Source organism: Alligator mississippiensis, chromosome 1 (assembly GCF_030867095.1).
Source record: "Alligator mississippiensis isolate rAllMis1 chromosome 1, rAllMis1, whole genome shotgun sequence".
NCBI lineage: Eukaryota > Metazoa > Chordata > Crocodylia > Alligatoridae > Alligator > Alligator mississippiensis.
In genome coordinates, this window is record NC_081824.1 from 386,989,610 (window position 1) to 387,007,410 (window position 17,801).

Below are 17,801 nucleotides of genomic sequence, written 5' to 3' on the forward strand. Positions count from 1 at the left end.
TGAGAAAAGACACTAACAGAGCATCCAAGTTGTGTCTTGGGTAGAGAGGAGGGTGTAGAACTGTTATCTTCACTACACTAGTTTCTTCAGGATAATCTGTCAGGAGGCCTGAGTCTCATCTACTTAAAGCCATTACTAGAAGAGATCAGACCAGTAATTGTCTGATGGGGGATGTGGACTATCCATCCAGTCAGCTGTATATCTGTAAACCTGTCATAGATTACATGGTGTACTACTTTCCCTAACCTCCATTATTACTCATCCATTGTATGAATCACACAAATACTTCATGAATCAAGTTTTAATACGATTATCTTAGCATGTTAGTTTCCATAGATTTGGCAACAAGTGTGTCCAAACTGAAAATGCAGTCAGTTTTTAAGTAAATTAAACTTACAAAACAAATATATAAATAACATTTTAGCGTTACTTTTTCTGTAAAAACACTTTCTAGTGAAAACTGTAGTAAAAAACATGAATTATTTTAGGGAATGATTTTTTTCTTTAAAAAGAGTATGTCAAATGGCCTGAATATCTGTATTTATCTGATTTCTTTTCCCTTATGAATCTGTTCTTAAAGGTCAGTTGAAAAAAAAATTATATTAGTTTTCCTGTCAGTTTTTTGTGGAAGGTTTAGTAAAAAACTGTTAGCTTTGAAAGATGGGCTGCAAGAGTAAAAATTACACAACCTCCCTTGAGTTCCTGCATGTCTTGAACCAGTAGCCTTCAAGGTCTTTGTGTAGGAAAAGAATCTGGTAATTGGGTAGAATAGGAGAAGGGCAGTGAATAGTTGCATGCAAAGGAACAATTTTCAAATCAAAACAGCAGTAAGGAAGATCTAATGTAAACTTGAAGGGAGAAGTTGCTCAGTTAGTATGTTGCAGATAAATGAAGAACAATGTCACCTTCAGTTGTCTTCAAATGGGCATTTGAAACATTGTTTAGCTGAACATATTTCATGTATCTAATCAGGTATGTACCTAAACATATCTAATCTAATGTAGCTAATATCCCAGTCCTGTTCAAATAGCCAGCAAGAGAGAATGCTTTCAGTAGTGCTCTGCGGTGTTGCACCAAATGGGAACCAGTGATCTTAGGCTGTACAGTTATCGCAGTTCATTATCCTTAAAAACAGTAGACAACTTTGCCTGACATGCAACTTAAAGAAATCTGCCAATAACATTTAAAAGAAATCTTATGTTGCCATATTCATGTAAGAGAGTTGTTTTCAGATATTGAGTTGAACATAAGTTTTGCCATAGCATTTTTAAAACATTAATATTTTATAAACCAAAAGAAAATGTGATGCAGCAAACATGGGAAACTAGCAACAAACTGTAACTCTAAGACTGCCATCTTATCGCTGTAGCATCTCAGAATCTGTTAAATCTATTTCTTCATACTCTTGAGTACCCTGTTCCAATTTTTTTCTGCCTTACTGTCTTCCTTTGCTTCTCTTAGGTTCGCAAATTTGTGGCCAAGGACAGTGCAGGGCTTCGTATCCGTAGCCACCCTTCCCTTCAGAGTGAGCAAATAGGCATAGTGAAAGTCAATGGATCCATCACTTTTATTGACGAGGTAACACATAAGAAACTTATGTTGAAACAGGGATTAAGTTGTAAAATTAATCCATGTAAATGGTCAGTCTAATTTTCATGTTTAGATGTTGCCTTATTTATAATTTAAGCATCTGTGCCTTTAGATTTTTGCCAGTTTTTCTTGGTATTATTTTTCTATTTTTTTTCACTCACTTTGAAACTTGTGAAACAAATCTTAGGACTGTTGTATGAAGGGATAGTTGCATTAGAATTCATTTCATGAATCGTTTCCTATTTTATCTCGAGGGACTGGATGTTCTAACGTTTAATCGTTAAGCACTACTTTCAAAGTTGGAAATTGTAGATGGTAGTATCATGCACCTGTTATTTACATTTCTGAAAGACCATCATCATTTTAGAGTAAATGTGCATGTATCTTCTTTCTTATAACTCCATATATAGCAAATACTTTTACAAGTTATGAAGACGGTGGTGATAAAACAAAAATAATGAAAGGTAGGGAGGAGCAAGTGTTTTATGAGGAAAGATCTGGCTTTAATGATTACTACTTTTTTAAATCTAAAGGAAATTCTTTTTAACCATCTGATATAAATTTCCTTCAGACTTAGCTTCTTGAGATGTATCTTTCATACTGCTTTAGCATTCTTTTGTTGCTTTAAGTTTCTCCAGACTCTCTTCCCTACCTTTCCTTATCTCTCCTACCACAACAGTGCAGAGCTTAATTCTCATGCTACCATTGTCTTGCCTGGTCTGCAATCTGTTAGTCTTTGCTGGCCTTGTAGCAGTTACAGGAGGGCATGGCTCGTTTTTGTTGCTTGTTTCCCATAGATCCACAATGATGATGGTGTATGGCTGAGACTGAATGATGAGACAATAAAGAAGTATGTTCCTAACATGAATGGTTACACTGAAGCCTGGTGCCTCTCTTTTAACCAGCATCTTGGCAAGAGCCTTCTGGTCCCTGTTGACGTAAGTAAAAGGTGCCTTTGAAGAATATTACTAGTACACTCTGTCCTCATTACAAGGCTTTCTTTAATTAAGGCAGTAACTGTTTTAATCTCAAGATGAATCACTTTTTAATTAGGAAATAATTGCCTTCTATATGCTTGAATTCTTGAGGGCTACTCAGTAATGAGGGTGGAGTGTAAACAAATTAAGGCCCTTTATGCTGAACATTTTTTCCATTAAAACAAGAGAAATGGTGCAGGGACCATGAATACAATCATGCACTGGGAAAAAAGTAGTATTGGAGAGAATGTACTCGGTACAAATTATTTTTCATGTAAGGCTAAAATGTTATAGTCTATAAGACTATACTTTCAAAAACAGTTTGTCATCTTAAGCAAAATGTTGCAAGATGAGTTTCAGACTGGAAATAACCATAAGCTTCTTTAGTTTTTCCTAAGTAGATATATTCCTGGATTTCATATTTAAATCCTAACATTACTAAAAAAATTCTAGAAATCTGAAGGCTTTCTCAACACAAAATATGAGTTAAAAAATGCATCAAAATATCTGGCAGTCTAATTTCATAAAGGTCATTTCAAGCACTAGAACTTAAACCTGTCTTGTGTTGAACAAACATCTAAAACTTTCCATCAGTTATAACAAAGCCACGTTTTTTCTGTTTTGTCTTCCCGATAAAATGTGTTTACAAATGGATTTTTTATTTGGGGATCTCCCACTACAACTCATGTTATAGGATGTATCTTAGAAAACCTGTTGCATCTGGGAAGCAGAATGTTCCTGCCCTGCCCATCAACCACTTAGATGCTGTTGTGATGGGTGTGTTTAATTAGATAGATTTAGAATCTGTGAAATTTGGTCAAGATCTTTGCCTTACTTAAGCTAGTGCATTTTTAATTTTATAAAGCAATATTTCTACACACTAGTATTGTAGGTTCCTGATTGCCTATATTTTTCAGGTGGACACACACGACTTCATAATAGCAAAATAATTTTCTTTCTTGGATAGAATGTATGCACTCACATCTCAGAAAAAAAAAAAAAGAAAATTCACTTTCCAAAGAGATAATATCTTGTGATATGAAGACAAAATATTTGTAGTAGAATAAGCATGTCAGCAAATTAATGTGAACAACAAAGAATTATCTAATGGTATTTTATCAAGTGTTGTGATTTTTCTCTTTTTGTGCATCATATCTTGTTCAGACATTTCATCCAAAAGAGAAACATTTGTGCAATTGATACTAGAAAGAAAATATCGGAAACTTTCCTATGGGGGGAAAAAAGGACTTATAGCAGGGGTAGGCAACCCCCCGGCACAGGTTCCAGAATATGGCACGCAAAGGTACTTGCGTGACCTGCATGCCTCAGAGCGGACAATGGAAAAAGGGCTGGGGTTGTGCTGCCACAACAAGGATGGGCCTCTCGCAGCTCCCCCACTATCCGTCTCTGGCACACCAACATCTTACAAGTCAAGGTTGTAGATGTTTTTTGGCATTCTGCCCAAAAATGTTGCTGACCCCTGACTTGTAGCCTAGTTTTGGTTGCCATTTGAGCTGTTGTGAGGAGAAAAGAATTATTCTTTTGTTTTCCTTGGTAGCTGAAAATTAGTAGTTGCATTAGAATTTTGATGACAGAAAACAAAATGATATAATGTCTGCGCTAACGGTAATGGCTACATTAGTAACTAGTTCCACAGCTGAAGTCTTGTAGAATAAACTGTAGTTACAATGTGATGCTAGTTTTAAGGTGTCTGAAGTGTTGGTACTCTCATACATTTTCCTTTTACATTTTATCATTTTTTAAACAAACTGCTATAGAACTCAGGACACAGGTTGTAGACAGTACATTTATTTCAAGATGATTTGACTTTTTATTCTGGAGTGGAATGGACACAAGAAGGCTAGCTTTATACCAGTGTAAATCACTCCACACCAAAGTAAATTTGCCTTCAAAGTGAGCAGTGATGATATGCTGTTGTAAGTTAAACCAGTTTACTGGTTCTGTGTTAGCTTTCCTAGTTGTTTTTCATATTTAGCAGTTCAAAATGGTTCCCTTGCCAGTTAGTGGTCCACCCCTGTAACAGTGCCCATTCAGAGTAACTAACTTGGGAGGCGGGTTGTGTCCGGTCCTTGCTACAGGGTAAATTTACTAAGGAGTAAAAAAACAACGAAATTTACTTTGTTATGATTACACCACACAAAAAGGTCCTGTTAACCAGATAAAATATTATGTGTGTGGGTATGATGTCTGTGTATATCCATGCACACTTGTTCAAAAATTTGGTGTACAAGAATTCCTAGAGTCCAGAATGCTCTTGTGTTAGATCTTTAGCAGTTAAAAGGGGAGAAATTGATTAATAAAAAGCAGGAAGGGGGCTAGGTTAGTAGGTGGGATGAAATTATATACAGGCAGTTGAAGTGCAAGGTTAAAGGTCCCAATCTGATCTTTAGTTTGGAATTTGGGATGGTACTATTATGCATGAATATTATTCTGTAGTCCAAGGGTGACCAACTTGTAGCATGGACAACCTCTGTTTGTGACACATGGCAGATTAGGGAAGGGACAGACAGCACAAAAAGCAGAGCAGCAGGTTGAGCAGAAAGCAGAACACTAATTTACACCCAGTCATCCTTACTGTATTATTTAAATGTTAGGCTGGAAGAATTTTATCTCCTGAATGTTCTCTGAGTAGCGTTGCGTAAGAAGAAAGGAATTTAGCTTAATTTCCAGATCACAGGTCAAGTTGGCAGAGTTTTAGTAGGGAGGAAAAGTTTGCTTTGTATTATGAGGAAATTTGATATAGTCATTAAAGCACCAAAAGGTACCCCCCCCCCAACCACGTTATTTTAAGTTTACTTTAACTAGAAGCCCACTCTAAAACAGTTGAATGATAATTAAAGGGAAGATATACTGCTTCAGAAAATTCAAATGAATTAAGCTATTTAAAATCTGCAGATTTCTGCTAAGATCTGTTTTTCTTCAGATGAGAGGATTTGATGTTGTAATCCTTTCAACTCGTTAAAATAAAAACAAAAAACTTTGTATTTAAAATTTATGGCATTTTTTTCCAGTTTCTTCTGTAAAGAAAAAAAAGGTTAAATAAGTCTACAAGTGGCAGCATAAGGGTTTAAATGTTAACAAGCTTGCATGTTTGCAAATGTAGTTTTTAAACTGACAGAATTTTCTTTCTTGAAACTGTTTGAATCAATACATTTAAATTGGTATTCAGCATATTATAGGGAAAGGGAGGCACAATTTCAAAAATAAAACAAAAGAGAGATACTGGGGTTTTGTTGTGTTTTTTTTTTTTACATTCAGTGTTTCACAGCCACCACATTGCTTCTTTACTGCAGATAATTTCATCTTTGTTGCTTTTCACGTTTCCTAATAGCACAAAAGTAACAATGCAAAACTCCATAAGAGTTCCAGGAAAAAAAATTTTTTTTGATGTTGTTTTATGTACGGAAAGTCTGCATTTCACTATAATCAAATAAAAAAGCAAACTGAGATAAATAGCAAAGTTATTTACAATTCAGTATATTGAACTAAATTGAATTCTTGTGAAATAAATGGCAATCGCACAAATGTTGGTTTTATAGCCCTCTTAGATTTGTGCCAATTTGATGTGTTTGTTTCATCATCTTTCTGTTTTAACAAAAAAAAGGACATCAGCCACCTCATTCGTGTATTTTACCTGTTCCAATTATATATGGAAGTACAATATTCTAAATAAGTTGTCATATTGTTTTCTTTCTTTTTTTCAAATTGTTAGTAGAATTAGTAAATTTTTGTTTGTAAATTGTTAGTAAAACTTGATCAGAGCAGAACTTTGGCAAACATGCAGTATTTATCATAGATGATAGTAGATTGTGAGATGATACTTAATACAAATGTGAATAATAATGGCTGTATTGAGGGTAAAACTATAATGCAGAAAAATATATAAAGACTTCTGTCTCAATTTTGTTGCCTTGCAGTTTACTTTTCTTCTTACTAAACTATAATATAGCTGTCCAGGATTTTACTTCCTTCCCAAACTTGGGCTGGAAAAATGATTTTATCAATTAAAAGCATGGTAGAAGATCACTAATTCCCCCTGAATGGGACACTGATTTCAGCATACTAAAATTAATTTAATCTCTTTGACAACTTTGTTTGGTTTATTGTACTCCACAATCTTGTAGTAAATGTATTGTATATTTTGTAAAAATGATAACTTAGCAATCATTCTCTCTCTACAGCACTCTTACATTTTTGCTTCCAATATCATGAACTTAGTGCTGTTTTGGTGTGCAGGCTAATGAGGTTATACAATATGACAGTATATTGGTTTCCAACACTGTTAAGCTTATTTTATAAATCTTTCTAGGTATGAATTGGTGGCTGACGGTCCACATTTAGTCATGCTACATTAATTCAAATAATCTTTGAAAAACAGCAGACTGTCTTATCATAAAACAAATCTGGCTTGCACTGGAACAGATATTGTTTCATTGTAACAACTATGGGATTTGTCTTGTACAAAGTCTCAAGCTTTATAACAAATGTCTGGCTCTTAATTTCAGTAAATGGCATGACACACTACATCCATTTAGAGCTTTTGACATATGAAGCTGTTTTTGTTTATCAAATGATTTGTCATGGTGAACGATGAATTCAGGTGGCTCATTTTAAAAAAACACATCCCCCTTTGTAGAAAGGCAGTTGTTCATTTTGATACTGGTGCTAGAATGCAGAAAATTTTGCATTATACTATCTCTAGTATCTTCTTCCAACGTTATCTTACTCCGTTTTCCTTGTTGATATTTGTCTTTCTTAAACTTTGTTGCTCAGAATGTCTTTAATGCTAGCCAAGGAGTCAGGGATTTGGACTTTTTTTCATGGACTGCCAAAGCCTTTTCCCCCCAGGTGAGTTAATTCTTAGGAACTGTCACATTGTGTCCTGTTGTTCAGCATGTATGTCGACACAACTTTACATACTATAACCTTCCAATTCTGCTTTATTTTTACAAGAAATAATTAAAATTCAGATACTATGCTGTAGAATTCTTTATCTGTTCCTTTAAGTTCATCCACTTGTGATTGGAAAAAAATATAAGTTTAAAATGTTAATGGAAGGTTACTGAATTTCCAGCAGCTTAAAAAATTATGTATTTTAAATATTACAGACTAATTAAAAATGTAGACCTTGTTGCCTATTTAGAAGTAACAAGAGGATCTATCTCAGGATAGTCTGTTTATAGATGAGGTATGCTGCTAAATTTTGCTTTTCCTTTTTTCAGTGAGATGCTCCAGTCAGTTACAACATTTAATAAGATTAACAAAATGATATATTGTGAGCTTTTATAGCTCAAAATTAGTTAAGAAATGGACATTTGCATTAAGTAATTCCTGATGTTTTCCAAAAATGCTATAATTGCAAAAAGATACTTCATTGTATTATGTACATCTAAGTATTATAAATACTTAGATACTTGGATACGCGTGTAAATTTATTTGTGAAACTGTGGTCTCTTATCGGATAGGGTTATTTCCATAGGAACCTTGATGGTAACTATTCTCAAATAATTATCTGTATATTTGTTTAAAGGTTTAAAAATTATATTAATTTTCACTGATTAATTTCTGCAACAAGACAACATTACTATAATGCCATGTCAAGATTTAGAAACTTAAAAGTAGTTAACTAAGCAGAGCATTGTGATCTTTTTCTCTTTGAAATAGCTTACCTTCATGAATACCATAGTTTGTTTTAAAAATTCCCTTACTTTCAGATCAACTTCATACTGTGTAAGGGCTTGATTTCTAATAATAATCTAAACATGATATGCAAGATAAAGAGCAGTTAAGTCATCTTCCTGCAGATATAGAGGCAACAAAGGCCACCTGTTAAGCCAGGAGAAATAGGTATCTATTCATTTGGGTTAGGGAATCAACAGTGACTGGGCTTGTTACTGACCAAATATTTCCCTTGGCTGTAGAAACTGGCTTATCTCAACTACAATAGCCTAGATTCTAGCAAGTCTTCAACCTTATTTACATATATAGTAATCAACAACAAAAAACCCTGAAATTTTACATTGGGCCAGGGAAATAATTTTGTCATTAATAAAGGAATTAACTTCACTTGTACCTCTTCCTTTGCATGTACCTTATATTCTTTTGTTTTTAAAGCACATCAGCCCTTTCAATAGCTTCTTGTTTGTTTTACTGTGACACAAATGTGTGCTACAATTTTCCTACCCACTATATGCTGAAAATTTTACTATATTTCCAGTGATAAAGCCATGCCAGTGGTCCTCATTTAGCATCCCTCTAATTTTTTTTGTCAAGAATTTAAATCCAAGGAATAAACGTTCTTCAGAATTATAGCATCATTTCAGGGTTTGGTTTGTCTTTTATCTGAACGTGGTTCTATCCAAAATAAATCTCCCTAGTATTTTTATCATCAGCATGAAAAATAATAAATACAAACTAGTAAGTTATGTGCATGCAGGCATCCACAGTGCTGCAACTTCTTCATGTTTTAATTAGAATTATTTTACCATTATTCAGTATTTACAACATTTTCCTGAATTTGACTACACGGAGTACTACTGAATGATAAGCCTACTTTATACATGCCCAGAAGATTAGTCCAGGGTTAATTTGTTTTTTCTTTTTATGTTAAAAGATGATCAGGTGTGTTTTGGATTTTCTGTCTTGGTAGAGAGCAATACTTGACAGGAAGGGTGGCATTCTGTTTCCTTATGGAAGTCTAGTCAACTACATTTGGTCGTCTACATCATCGTTTCTGTAAGTCCCCAAAATGCCGCTTACATTCATGTTCACACACTTCCTGTGTATGCAGCCTTATGCATATACATGCCCAGAAGTAGAATGCTAACCTATTGGTAGTAGTTTGGGGACTTAGATGACCAAATCTGGTTATCTGGGTGTTCAGAAAAGAACAGAATGTCACTTGTAGGCTTTTATGGTTGTATGTATGAAAACTCACGTGGACTACTTTTAAAATACTTGTAGATCAAAAGAACTTCACAGAAATATCTGTTAATTTTATATAGCAATAATTCGATTGTTGTGTTTACCATTGAGAACTGAAACTGGCATTATGAACCATATACTTTCTAGATTAAGAATTTAGTTGTTGCTGAGTTGAAGGATATATTTCTTAGGTAAGTGTACAAAAAGAATTATTAACAACTTCTGTGTTTTGCTTTTATTTTTCTAAATTTTTCAGGAGTCTAGGTCTAATACTGATGACTTTTTCAAAGATTTAAATTCACACTGCCCACAGGAAGCAGTGATGCAAGAACAAGATATGCCACTACTTCGAGGTGGACCTGGAGTGTACAAGGTAGTGAAGACTGGCCCATCTGGTCACAACATCAGAAGCTGCCCTAACCTTAGAGGTATCCCAATTGGAATGTTAGTTCTGGGAAACAGAGTCAAGGCAGTGGGCGAGGTATGGATCCTTGTAGCTTCAGTTCATGTCTTCATAGATACCAGTTTATAACAGTAGTAAACACAACAAAAGAGTACAAGGTTTGCTTTTCCAACCCTGGTGGCAAATGTTCATTTTTGAACTATGTATATGTTATACTTACTAATGCAATTCTGTTTTTTGCTTTTTAGATAAGTATTCATTAATTGGGTTTATATTAAACTTGAATTTTCTGATCCTGCAATCACTTTCACTCATTTACATTCTGTTACAGTATGGTTTATTAATTACAAAATCTTATCTGTTCTGTTTATTGATTATATGGATCAAAGTGAATTTTACTTTACTGGAGGAATCCTTTCCAGGGCTGTACTCAGTTATAAAATGATCCTTTTCCTTTGTATTCAGTCATTGTTGCTATTTTCAGTCATCCTGCTTTGCTGTTTTATTGAGATGGGCTTGAGGATGTAGTGTGTCATGCTATTTCTTAAACAGTGTCAGGAGCACACTTGGCAAATTTACAAATATTCCATATAAAACTAGACAATATAATTACCTTACTATTTCAGGTACCAAAACCACGTTCACATTATTGGATGATACCTTATTTGGTCTGGTCTGAATGGTCAAAGATTGAGTTGTTGTTGGGTTTTTTTTCCTGAGAATAAGCTGGTGTAAAACTTTGAAAATACTTATAATTTTAAACCTCCCATTAAAGGAATTGGTCTTTATTCTACTCTAAGCTGTCGCCTTAATTTCAAAAACATGTATCTTTTAGTGTCAAGATGGAAATAAGCATATTGTTTCAAATACTGAAGCATGTTGCTGGATCTCAGTACTGGGTTATCTGAAAAGTCAATAAACTCTGCTTTTTGTGTGTGTATCAGGTGACTAATTCTGAAGGTACATGGGTACAAATGGATAAGAACAGCATGGTAGAGTTCTGTGAGAGTGATGAAGGAGAGGCATGGTCCTTAGCTAGAGACAGAGGTGGAAACCAGTACCTCCGACATGAAGATGGCAAGTTGTCTTCATTTTATATAAACTTTACTCTGTAAATGTGTTAATATAAGTCAAAGTATAAAGAACAAAAAGTTTGAAGAAAGTTTCAAGAGTTTGAAAAAGGCAACATATAAACTAATAAAATAATTCAATTGGAAAAAGATCAATTAAAATTTCTAGAAAAACTTCATCATCAAGCATGTTTAGATTATACAAAAATAACATTTAAGCATTTTCAGATTCATTCTTCTTGAACCAGTTGCAAACTGTAGGTATGATTATTTTGTCATCCTCTATTAGATGAAGTGTCAATTTTCTAAAAACTACTGGCATACTTCCCCAGGCAATTTTCTTCAGTCTGTGTTTCTCTCCACCTGAAAAATAGACATTGAATAAATGTGGCCAGCCCATGGTAGGACCAGCTTCTGTTTTTGGTGCACAGCAGATTGGGAAGGGGACAGGCAACACAGCAGCAGAAAGGGGAGGAGGAGGAAGAAAGCAAAACAGCAAATCAGGCAGGGAGCATGGGGAAAAAAGAAAGCAGAGCAATAGATCAATCAGGCTGGGAGTACAGAACTGGGAGTTGAAAGCAGAACAGCAGATCAGGCAGAGGAAGGGCAATGGAGTAGCACTTGAGGAAGAAGTGGGGCTAACTTGTGGCACAGTTGCTAAAAAGATTAGCCCTCACTCTTCTAGAATATCTAGAATTTTTATTTTGTGTTTAACATGTAATGCTCTGGGATTGGAACCAGTACAGTGCCCTGCCAAGAACCGAACAAATTTTCAACTCGGCTTTTAAAATGGAAAAAAAATCTTCAATAATGCTACTTCGTGGTCTTCTGCAAAATGTTCTGATATGACAAAGCAACCACAGAAGTTAATTTCAGACAGCAAGTAGGTTTCTGTAAAATGCAATAAATACACCACACTTTAGAGTATTATAGTCAAAATATTTTAAAACCTTGATGGATTTAGACAGAGGTCTCTGGCCATGTGTTGGCTATCTTACAAAAGTACTTTTCAATATCATTTTCAATTCCTGGGAAAGTTTTACTTGCCCCCTAACACTCGTGGTCAACAAAAGAAACTGTACCATTTATTTAACCTAAATTATCATTATGCATACTATTAATTTGCCTTTTTAATATCAATTTTTAGCAGGGCATAATTCTTAAAGTAGAAGTATTAGGGCTTTTTTTGGTTGTGAGGATTCTATTTAATTTCTCTTGGGAAAACTTTTATCTTTCACTTATCAAAAGAATTTATTCAGAAATCTAATAGGCATTTAAACTTCTTGTAACCCTTTTACCTTTTTATTTTGCTGATAGTTCAAGTTCCATTTATCTACCAATGTATTATGTTTATGGAATCTTAATTCCACGAAAGAAATGATGCATGTGCCAATTTTTGGTAGTCTTTGGTACTGTGAAACTGGTAGGAACTCTTTTAGCTCTTCAAGGCTTTTTGGCTCTTTAAAGGTAGAGGTATATAATCTTCCTCAATGATAGGAACATCTCACTATTCATAATTCAGATCCTTTCAGACTGGGTGGCTGCTTCAGGCAAGCTGTCCGCTTTATTCCCATTCACCTGAAGATCTCATATCTTTAGAATCATCAGCCTGTTATTCCTTATCATATCTTTGGTCTGTTTTCTCATTAAAACTGTCAATTGTGATTTTTCTCTTTATCTTCATGAGCTTTTTCACTGTATTTTAAGGAAGTATTCTATATTATCTACTAGATTTTCTAGTGGACTTCTGGCACTATCAGCAGGGGGGGGGGAAGTGCCTTGAACTTTGATTCCCATTTTTAAATGGCAATTTCAGGTAGTTAAACTATCATTCTTTCATCAAAATAAAACGTTAACCTTGCTTTGGCTTTAATGATATGTTTTGAAAATAGTTTTTAACGCTATGAAGTTTTTTCTACATGTCAGGACATTCAGGCAAAATGTGATATGTTGACCTTTCAGTGGCATTTCTTCAAGAGCTGAGGCTTTTATCTTGTTTCTTAACATGGACTGGTAATAGTTTAAGTATTTCTTGCTGATAAACCTATCTATAACAGTAAAACTGAAAAGTCAGATTGTAGTAATATAGGGCAGAAACCCAAGAATCTGCTAGGTCATGAAAAATCCTCAGAAAGGAAAAGGAAATGTCATGATAGTAAAATTAAAATAAAATACCGTATACTTTTATATCCTATTCTTGGTGCCTTTACCAATTATCTGGCCCTCTCAGGAAAAAACGGTATTACACATTTAAGGTTGAATTCAAGAGTTCCCAATAGAGAGCTTAAAGCAAAATTTAGTATTTGCACCATTAGAAGTGTTCTTAAATCCTTTGATCGCAAGTAGTGAAGAAGGTCCTGGAACAATTGGACAACTAGTACCAGTCTCCAAAGATTTCTGAGTTGGAGGAAGGTTCGTGGTCTCTTGACCAAGATTTAGCATATCAAAAATGTCTAAATTGCCACCCAGTATCCTCTATCAGTCCAGTACTTGCTGGCAAATAGTAGCATTAAGCTGGGTTTAGTCAATGGTACTCCCTAATAACCAAAAAGCAGGAGTGCTGTATCTGAAATAATTTCCTGTCAAAGAGTTTGGTTTGGTATGTCTGAAGAACAACTTCTTTCTACTGCAAACATACCTGATTGTGTGTTCTGCAACCAATTGGGGTATTTTAGAGCCCTGGCAGTTGTTACCTTTATTGCACAATTTGCATATTAATTATGCAGTAAGGAAGTGTAATATGCCACACATTCACCTGATGATTCATTGTGTCATAAAATGGCAAACAAGTTACAAAGATGTTCCACATTAGGTGTGGAACATTGATGGTTCATTTGAATGTGGCATGTTAAGTGGCTTACAGGCAGGCTGTATAGCAAGCCTTTTGAAATACTGGGCACAGAGCTTCCCTATCTTGAATCTCACTTGCCGTGGTGAAAGTCAGCTTTTGGGTCATGGCTTTTACAGAGTGATGGGAACCAGTTGACAGTGCCACCCAGCTGCAAACCTGCATGCCCAACAGCCTTGCATGCGGATATGCACATGTAGATTTTAAAGGTGTTGGTGTACCAGACCATTAAAAACCATGTGTGTAGCCCAAATGCATGTGCATTGTTTAAAAGTACCAGTATATTGGAACCCTAGTACTGGGGAGAGGCTTCCCAGTCCTGGGATTTTGATATGCTAAGTCCTTTAAAAATTGACTGTGAACCCCCCTGCACGTGTTTTTGCAGCTGCCAGGCAGGGGGAGTCAACTGATTTCCCCCTCCCACCCACCAGCACTTACAGATCCCATGCAGAGCTGCAATGCACACTTTTTAACTTTCTGATGTTCATGAAGTCCTGGAGTGCAATCCTAGACACTTCACACTCTCAAGGTGAGAGGGTACAGCAGAAGCATGGTATGGTGGGCTGCACTGGCAGTCGCATTTGGGATCAGGGAACAGATTCCATCACACCACTAAATAAATGTCTGCCAGTGCCCTCAATGATGTGATGCATGTCATGTATAATGAAGAGCAGCACTACTAATTTGATGTAGGTGTCAAATGTGTTTGCTAAGCTTTTGGTAACGCCCTACCTGCTTATGCCTCCCTATCTGGACAAACAGCTGATCAAGGTTACTCCACTGGTTAGGATCTAAGGATCCTTCTCTCAACTATGAGTGCCTGAGGCACTAAGGTTTATGGTAAGCTATCAAAAATGTCTTCATGCTCATAAAGCATGATGTATTACGACTTTGACAGCCATATGTCAGTTAAGACTTACTGACTTAGACAGGAATCTTGTAGCTACAAAAGCATTTGTAATATCAAGGATAAATTTCAACAACCGCAGCAGAGAGTAGAGGACAAAGGGATCTTAACATTGCATCCAGTTGACAAAGGGCTTAAAGCATCTTAAATTTAGTAGTAGTACATATATGTTACATGGCCCAGTACTTTTAATAACCTCAGGAATTGTCAAATGTTCATGGACTCTGAAAGCTCCATAGTTGTCCAGAACTTAAGTCATTTTGTAGAAGACCTAACCATAGTCTGAATCTGATTTCAGGTGATCACCCTGGACCAAATTACTGTGTTCTCTCCTTTACAGGTTTCTTGCTCCCTGCAAGCTTATTTAATCTTCTCAGTAATGTTCACAGGCATGGTATGCCTGAGTAGGCATCTCAAGTTGTCCTGAATTTGAGGGAGGAATATGTCAGTTGGATATAACTTTTAAGCAGAAATATTTGTAGTGTACTGTAAATGCTATGTCTGTAAATTTCTTTCTTCTGACAGTCATAGTGATTACTCAGAATAAGCCAAAATCTGTCCTTAGATTTAGGCTTACAGTACCTGGGGCAGACCTGCATAATTCAAGAGCTGGATCAATAGTGGTACAAATGTTTGGTGTCATAGCTATCTTCATACCCCTGAAATAATAGCTATGGGTAAAATAAAATTTTTTGCCACAACATCTGGGTAATCTGTCTCCATTTCAGTTGTTGCATGAGTTTAGCAGTTGCTGTTAGAAGTAGCAGAGCTAGAAATTAATTTAGATTAGTGGTATTAAGCAATAATCTTAATAGTACTCTCCAGTAGTTTATAAATTGGTGGCTGTTGAAGAACTTTAATTTCAGGGGGAGCAAATGAAGATAATCACAATTTTGCTAAAGCTCAGTGTTTTGTGTCCTGTCAGGGCTAGAAATATTTATGTAGACTAGTCATCTTCGTATTAGGTGTTCTATGCGAGTCAATCGGTGACAGAGAATTTCAGCTATTGCAGTTCAACTTAAAACTTGATTAATATTTGAAACACCGAGCACATTTATCTGTATATGAAAGACCAGTTAACAAGTAGACTCTTAGGTAGGATACTAAGGCCAGTTACAGACATTACACTTTTACCAGTATAAATGATCAAAACCCGGTCTATCCCTGTAACAGAACACAAGTTCAGTGCCCAGAACTGGTCTATACTCATAACAGAACAAAAGTTTGGTGCACATAAGCTGGTTTAAAAATGTAGGAACCTAGTCTGATTGCCCCACCACCAAAGGGTGAATGTATGTTCTGTTCAGTGCCAATCTAAAGTATACCATTCACAGAAAACCTTGTAATTCAGGTTGGTTCTGCCTCAGGCTTCTTGAATGTCTGTACCTAGCTTTAGTCTAACCAAAACTGTATTTTCCCTATTGCAATTGAAAAACACAAAATACATTTTTATTTTCCATTTCTAACATAAAATATTAAAACTAAACTTTTGGACTATTGGAGTTTGGACTATTACTAAATAAATAACCTACTACTTTTGTATTAGTTGTGAATTAAGTTATTAGGCAGACTTTATTCTCTTTGTTTTGGGGGTTTTTTGTTTGATTGACTACTGCAATACTCCAAAAACTGACTTGGGAGTCTGACACTTGGTCTAGAATATGTGAGCTGGGGGGTGGGAAGGTGATGCTTTGCTTCCTGTGTGGTGGGTTGTTTATGGGAGTTTTCCAGGCAAAAAAAGCATTCTGCTGCTATGGAATATTTCAGGCTGTGAAGAAAATTGCCTAAGGGAAGTGCTAGAATTTTTACGTTGAAAGGGGGAGCAGAGCCTACAAATGCTGGTAGAAAGGGTAAACATTAAACTGATTCAAAAGAATTCAAGGAAGGTCAATTGACAGGTAGGAAAAACTTTTTCCAAGTTTCTTTCCTTTATGAAAAGGATACTGACTTTTTAATGTTTGTGTTTTATTACAATTTATTTTTGAAATATTGAAAGATTTTACATTAACAGTTGTTTTTAGTGCTTTTCCTAATCTCTGGTTTCTAATTTAGCTAAATTTGTGTCTGATCTTCATTTCATTACTATTTAATCTTTATGTATTTGTTTATGACTTATGGTGATCCACATGGCTTTGCATATTTGTTATATTCTTTCTGCTCAGTATAATGCTTGGCAACTTGCATGATGAGAACTAATTCAAGTTAACATTTTGAGCCTATTGTTAATAAGTATTAGCCATCTTATTGAAACATAACAGATATGTTAGCAACCAGTAGATAGCAGTTAAAGCAGTTATAAACTGATTCCCCATACATTTTTTTTAAGTATCTGAATTTAAATATTTAAGGATTTAATGTTTTAAATTCTGGACACCTGCAACTTCACAGTGAATGGGATGCATTAAATTATGACAGGATATGCAAATTAATGAGAATTTTTTGTCCAGTTGTGGTGACAGAGGGGGATGGGTGTTTCCTTAGGGGGGGGTTTCCCTCCCAAAATGCATCCAAATGCATTGGCTGTAAACAGTTATTGTTTTTAAGATGCAATTATTTAATGACTGTTACTACAGAGTATACAGATAGCTGTATCAATTCTATGCCTGCATACTCTCTGACAACTAGTCATGCTATTCATTTGTGATTCCTTCTTCAACAGCAGCTAAGTTCAAGTGCTTAAGTAGGGATGGGTGTCTGCCCCCCAGAAAGTCTAAATGTTTAAACAAAATGTAATTAAAATAATAATCTTTGTCATTATTAAGCTTCTCAAGTGGGAGTGAGAGAACTGGTTGCTTAAAAAAGGGAGTCAGAGTATTTTTTTTTTCCTTGGATGTCCAAAAGCTTTATCAGTCTATTTAGACTGTTGTGAGAAGTATAATAAATGATCTGTTGTCCAAGCATTGTAGTGAAATCCGAAGTTTAATCTAGTTCCTGTTTTAGTAATGTGAATTGGCACAGCTTGTTACAAGAGTTTAAAATCAATCTGTGAGACTACTGTACACAGTACTAAGTGTTTTAGAAGGAAGCTCTTCAGGACAAGACTAATACTTTCCTTTTGTAC

The 17,801-nt window shown here is 35.3% G+C and overlaps 1 protein-coding gene across 19 annotated transcripts in view; it reads left to right on the plus strand.

Moving 5' to 3' along the window:
• Positions 1-17,801, plus strand: part of MYCBP2 (MYC binding protein 2) — a 289,476-nt gene that overhangs the window by 198,040 nt on the left and 73,635 nt on the right. For 12 of the 19 annotated variants that reach the window (XM_059712849.1, XM_059713661.1, XM_019488555.2 and 9 more), the window contains 5 exons: positions 1,462-1,578; positions 2,388-2,528; positions 7,362-7,436; positions 9,769-9,993; positions 10,860-10,992. In XM_059712849.1, coding sequence (XP_059568832.1) covers positions 1,462-1,578; positions 2,388-2,528; positions 7,362-7,436; positions 9,769-9,993; positions 10,860-10,992 — 691 coding nt within the window. The remainder of the gene's footprint in view (positions 1-1,461; positions 1,579-2,387; positions 2,529-7,361; positions 7,437-9,768; positions 9,994-10,859; positions 10,993-17,801) is intronic. The other 7 variants (XM_059714371.1, XM_059717630.1, XM_059715376.1 and 4 more) reach the window with 6 other exon arrangements.